Source organism: Mastomys coucha, unplaced genomic scaffold (assembly GCF_008632895.1).
Source record: "Mastomys coucha isolate ucsf_1 unplaced genomic scaffold, UCSF_Mcou_1 pScaffold18, whole genome shotgun sequence".
In the NCBI taxonomy this organism is placed as follows: domain Eukaryota; kingdom Metazoa; phylum Chordata; class Mammalia; order Rodentia; family Muridae; genus Mastomys; species Mastomys coucha.
Window position 1 is genome coordinate 76,272,555 of NW_022196900.1, and position 6,313 is coordinate 76,278,867.

Genomic DNA, 6,313 nt, shown 5'->3' on the forward strand with positions numbered 1-6,313 from the left:
CCCCAAAGGGTAGAGGAACTCCACAGGAAGACCAACAGAGTCAATTAACCTGGACCCTTTGGGTTCTTAGTGACTGAACCTCCAACCAAAGAATATACATGAGCAGGACCTAGGCCTCCCCACACATATGTAGCAGATGTGCAGCTTGGTCTTCATGTGGGTCCTGAACAACTGGATCAGGGGGTGGGAGAGCTATTCCAAAAGCTGTTGCCTATAGGTGGGATATGTTCTTCTACTGAGCTGCCTGTCTGGCTTCAGTGGGAGAAGACTGGCCTAGCCTCCCAAAGACTTGATGTGCCAGGGTTGGGGATACCCACCTGCTCAGAGGAAAAGGAGAGGGGGATGGGGAAAGGATTGTGGAAGGGAGTAATTGGGAGGAGGGCAGTGACTGTGGTCTCCCCCCTCAGCCCGGACAGTTTCGAAAGTGAAAGAATGCCATGGACCCGGGGCAGAAGCGGCACACCTGTGGTGCGAAATGCTGACTGCAGCCCCTGAGATCAAAGACTGCTGACAACCAGCTCACCTCTGTTGGAATCACCTTTGAAGTCCCTTCCTCTGGTCTCATGTTTAAGTTAAAAGCTTGATTGTTGTTGGTTTCGGTTTTGTTTTTTTTTTTTTGCCTTACTATGAAAACACTCTGCACCCAAAGTAAAGTACACCTTGATAAAGTTTTCTTGGTGTTGTCTCTTTGTCTCTCCCACCCGCTTATTTCCACGGGTCCTCAATAATCTCCAGTCTGAGACAACCCACGATTGTGTGGGCTCCGCTGGCTGGACCCCCACAAGTGGCCAGGATGTAAAGTGAATAAATAAAATAATAATAAATAAATTAATTAATTAAAACCACTTTGGTAGGAGTGGTGAAATATGTGATTGTGGAGCCTGAAGGATCTCTGTGAGTTTGAGGCCAGGCAGGGCTACATAGAGTGAATCTGTCTCAAAAAAAAAAAAAAAAAAAAAAAAAAAAAAAAAGTGCATGCATTGGGTTTTACCAAATTGAAACAATTTATGATCAAAGGACATCATCAAGGATGCAAAAATTCCCTAAGCTGAGGTGCCCCATCCTATGATTCCAACACTGGAGAGGTGGAGGCAGGGAGATCAAAAACTCAAGGTTGTCTTTAGGAATGTGGGAAGGCCTGGGCTAGCCTAGGCTATGTGACAAATATGTAAGTAAACAATAGGACTGAGTGTTAACTATGAGTGGAAAGTACACTTTACCCAATAATAAATAGCCACCAAATAAACCTGAAGAGGCTGAGGCCTCATTAGGAAGAACATTGAATCAGTTCAGTCATTGAATCAGAGAGGAGTTTGCTGATTGGTCAGGGAAGAGCTACTCTGAAGATGACAGGCTGTCCAGATCCCTCAACCATTATAGGGAAGAAAGGGAACAAGTGGCCAGCAGCCAAAGGTGAGATGCACCCTTGGATGCTGTCGGCAGCTTAGAGCAGATGTTGGGAGGTTCTGATGGGAACCTAGCACCTCCTCTTTCGGCAGTGCATGATTTCACAGGAGAGGTCACCATGGTTACCCATAGACCACACTGAACTTATATGTGAAGTTTGTCTTTTATTGGTTCTGTACTGGTTCTTTTCCACACACTATCAGCTTAATTTTGTCATGACAACACCTGCTCTGCTATAACCATGCCAGCTAAGTCAGTCAATGGCTTCTCCAGGGAAGGAGCGAGGATTAAAAAGAAAAAGACAATAAGACAACACTGTCGCATGACCCCATCCTGTTCTGAGGCTGAAGCAGGTTTATTTTTCTCATTCTGCTTTTATACCATTTTAATTACATGCAAATAATAAGGCCAGTTCTAGGTTAAGGAACAAGCAAGACAATAAACACAAATAGTCCAGGGACAAACAAGGCAATAAGCAAAGTTCCCAGATCACTGTTTCACTTATCAGGATGACCAAGATGTCTATCCCTCTTCCCTTTCCTAGCCCTAAGTCAAATTCTTGTCTGAAGCTTACTTTGTTCTAGCCCAAAATCAGATTCCTGCCTGAGCTTACTTCTGTGTCCTGGCCCAATGTCAATTCCTGCCAACTTTCTAGAAGCGGCACCAAAAGCTCTCCACACTGCCACTTACACCTAGTGTCTGAGCCTTCGACTGTCTCTAGTACCATGCTATCTGCAGTTAACATTTTGTGTAAGCATGCTGTTGTTTTCTGTGAACTACACCAAGTTACATGCTGCCTTCTAGTATATGTGCTGCCGAAGCAAGCACACATGCTCCTTCTAGGTAGAGAAAACAATATATATCAGACTATGGCCAAATTGTACTGGAACTATCTTGGATCCCCCAGTGATATAAATAATGACACAGAGGATTTTGAATATTTGAAAGCTTAGGTCTTTTGCTTGACAGTGGCCTGATGACTCTAAACTTAACCCAAATAATCCTGGCTTTTATAATAAAGAAGTGGCTATCAATAATTCCCTGCTCTGCTCTGTACCCTCCATCCAGTTGCATCCTTGTTCCATAGCTCAGCATACCCTTCTCTCTCCTGGGAAGTATTGTCCTCCTCTTCTTGTATAGGTACTGGCCATAAGATATTTATTACAGCCAATCAGATACAGTTCTAGGTTGCCTTCAGCAATGAGGAAGAATGAATATTTACAAAGTATGAGACCACTGATGAACCATAGAAATAACAATACCACAATGCTGCCAGCATTTAGCTCTCTGCTGGTACAGAATTAACAATTGGATATTCAGGGAGACACCTTCGCACACTGTACCCTAACACCAATAACCTGAATTACATCTCTGTGGACAAAAAACTTCCCTCCTCCTTCTGTCAGACTGGTCCATACTACTTGCTGTGGCTAAAAAGATGTGTGGAAAGAGAATCTAGCCACTCTTGAGAAGCTGAGTCATTGTGAGATGGTCCACTGTTCCTTTCCTTCTGGTATATGATGACAGGATGGATATAAGGGTCAGGATGCAAGTGAGAACCCAGGAGGTCATTCACACTCAACAACTACAAACAGGAGCAGTAGATGAACCATGACAGTTATGATCCAGCAGGATCATTGAGGTGTTTGGAATTCTACCTTATGTAGTCTGTCCATTGAGACAACAATCTTTATTTCATGATCTTTTGTCTAATTACTAAGTACTACAATGATTCAGTTGCACAAATCAGCTTTAGTTAATAAAGACACTGTTTGGGCCTGGAGAGATGGCTCAGTAGGTAAGACAACTGACTGCTCTTCCGAGGGTCCTGAGTTCAAATCCCAGCAAGTACATGGTGGTTCACAACCATCCATAATGAGATCTGACTCCCTCTTCTGGTGTGTCTGAAGATAGCTACAGTGTACTTACATATAATAATAAATAACTTTTTTTTTTTTTTTTTTTAAAAAGGACACTGTCCTTTTCTTCAATGGTGAATACTATAACTACTGCTTCCCGGGATGCTGGTTCATGGGTCCACCCTACCATGTCCCATAACCTTGAGAAATGCCCTCTTGATGTCCTTGTTCCTCAGACTGTAGACCACAGGGTTGAGCAAGGCTGTGAAGACATTGTAAAAGAGTGAGATCTGCTTGTCTCGCTCAGGGGAGTAGCTGGAGTTGGGCCTCATGTAGATGTAAGTGGCTGGAGCATAGAAGAATGTGACCACAGTCAGGTGGGAGGCACAGGTAGAGAAAGCCTTGCAGCGGCCCTGGGTGGACTTGATCTTGAGAATTGCCTTGGCAATATGAATGTAGGAGGCCACAATGAGGGAAATTGGAGTAAGAACCACAAAAACACTCAAAACTAAGTCCACCATCTCAATGAGGTGGGTATCCATGCAAGCCAGGCTACGCACTGAAGGACCTTCACAGAAGTAATGGTTGATCTTGTTGGGCCCACAATATGGCAATCTCATGGTAAAGAATGTATGTAACAAAGCAGAGAGGAAACCACAGATACAGGTTCCAGATGCCAACCATATACATAGGCTCCAGTTGAGGATGACAGTATAGCGCAGTGGATAGCAAATGGCCACATACCGGTCATAAGCCATCACAACAAAGAGGATGCTCTCAGAAGTACCCAGGCCACCAAATACAAACATCTGTAGCCAGCAGCTGTCAAAGGAGATGGTCTGAGAGTGAGCAAGAAGATGCACCAACATCTGGGGCATGGTGGTGGTGACATAGCTCATATCCAACAGGGAGAGGGTACAGAGGAAGAAGTACATGGGAGTGTGCAGCTGTGTGTCCAGACAGACCAGCATGATGATGAGCCCATTGCCCAGGACTGAGCTCAGGTAGATGAGAAGGAAGACAATGAAGAGGATGCTGTTGGTCGTGGGGTCACTGGAGAAGCCAATCAGGATGAACTCAGAAACCCAACTTTGGTTCTGCCCTGAAATTATTCAAAGTATGGGGTCTGTAAGAGAATCCCAGCTATCTATGTAACAGCTGATATATGGTAGCCCATAAAGATGGCATCTACCGAGGCAGGAAGGCTTGGGCGTTTATTCTGAGCACACTGCTCAGTTTCTGTGTACTCTTCCCAAGTTCCTTACCCCCTCCAGTCCTAGGTCTCTTCATTATAAAGTGAAGCTGGTGACACTCACAGCCTGAGATTAGTGTGAATATTTAAAGTATCTCACTTAACTCTGGAAACACCACATAATGCATGGCACGTTCTAGACTGTCTCACACTCTCATTCCAGCCCATAGTGTACATCAGTCTCTCACCCAGCCTCAGAAGGTGCCTCAGAAGACCTGAAATGGCCATCAACCTTGTAGAGCCTGTGTCCTGTGTATAAGTGGCTTCTCCTCACACCATGGAATCCTCTCTACCTGACCAGCTAGTGCAACCTGAGGCGTCATCCACAGAGGGCACTGGAAGGCTCTGAGCTCCAACAAGTGCAGGATGGTCCTTCGGCAGCTGCTGCCTTGAGTCTTTCTTCCCTGGTCTTGAGTCTTCCCTCTCTAGTCTTGAATCCTATCTCCCTGGTCTCGAATCCTCCCTTCCTGGTCTCGAAAGCCAGTGGACATGTCAGGACTGGCAGTGTTCACCTCCATGGTCACATTGGACTAACATCTGATATGACAAGTGCCACACTGTCTCTTCTCCCCACTCCAGCAACTGTACTCCTGGCACTTCCAGCAGGCTGCCTTCACCTCCCTCTCAGCTGTGTCTACAGTCCAGCCCTGGCCACACTCAAGACAGTGTTTTCCCCACATGGTGGCCAATTTATACAAACTCTGTCAGGTGGAGTCCACTAGCAGGCTGCACATTCTTTATGCAACTGTCTCTTCATTAGAGTCTGGGTCTCTGTCCAGATTGGACAGGCTCTGTAAGGTGGTGACGTATCTGTCACCCCAGCACTTGATAAGTAGAGGAAGGACAATCAAGAGTTCTTGTGTAGGCTAGGCTACATAATGAGTCTGAAGTTAGCCTAAGCTGCATGAGGCACCGTATTTAGAAAAATAAATAAAAGTCTGCCTCAGCTACCCTGTTTCTTCTCACCACACCATTCCCTAATATCTGTGCTTTTGTCTTGGGTAAGCAGAGAAAGAATTCAACCTTCTGAATTTTTAGACCCTTCACTGTGCATATTCCTGCAGCCTACAGATAGAGACTGGGTCTTGTTATTTCTGTACTTTTTTAGACTCTTAGTGTTTCTTTTCCAATCTACTTTTTATCAATTAGCAAGTTCTTGTATTGTATTCTCCCTGACCAAATTAGGGTTCTTCCTGTGTCCTTGCTGAATGGTGAATGATATAGACGGCCTATCTGTGGAAACAAGTTTGATAAGGAGCATAGAAGTTCTTATAGACCTGTAATCTGCCTAACTTCAAAGCACTTTTAACACAATTTGTTAAGGAACAGCTAATAGAGAGTAACAGAACTGGACAATGTCTTTAAGTTGTGATAGTTAATAGTGTCATTGGAGCATGTAAAAAGACAGGGCTTCTCCACTTGTGAAACTCTAAGAATATGCCATGTGCATTGAATTTGTGCCAAACACTGTAAAAGTTAAAATGCAACCATAAAGAAATAACATAAACTGAGACATGGCCATGAAATAGCTACTTTGTAGCCCTTTTAAAAAAGCTATTAAAAACAATGAATTTATGAAATTCTTAGGGAAATGGATGGATCTGGAGAATATCATCCTGAGTGAGGTAACCCAATCACAAAAGAACACAAATGGTATGCACTCTCTGATAAGTGGTTATTAGTCCAGAAGTTTGGAATACAGGAAGAACAACCCACAAACCGTAAGAAACTCAAGAAGAAGGAAGACCAAAAGGTGGACATTTCATTTCTTCTTAAAAGGGGGAACCAATTACCC

At 44.2% G+C, this 6,313-nt stretch overlaps 1 protein-coding gene across 1 annotated transcript; it reads right to left on the minus strand.

The window, feature by feature from the left end:
- Positions 1-3,436: 3,436 nt before the first annotated feature.
- On the minus strand, positions 3,437-4,378 carry LOC116095756 (olfactory receptor 2A12-like). The gene has a single exon (XM_031377016.1). The coding sequence runs from the start codon at positions 4,235-4,237 to the stop codon at positions 3,437-3,439; it is 801 nt and encodes a 266-aa protein (XP_031232876.1). The 5' UTR covers positions 4,238-4,378.
- Positions 4,379-6,313: the final 1,935 nt, after the last annotated feature.

Excerpts from the sequence above, each read along its gene's own strand:
- LOC116095756 (XM_031377016.1), bottom strand. The coding sequence starts at position 4,237 with ATGCTGGTCTGTCTGGACACACAGCTGCACACTCCCATGTACTTCTTC.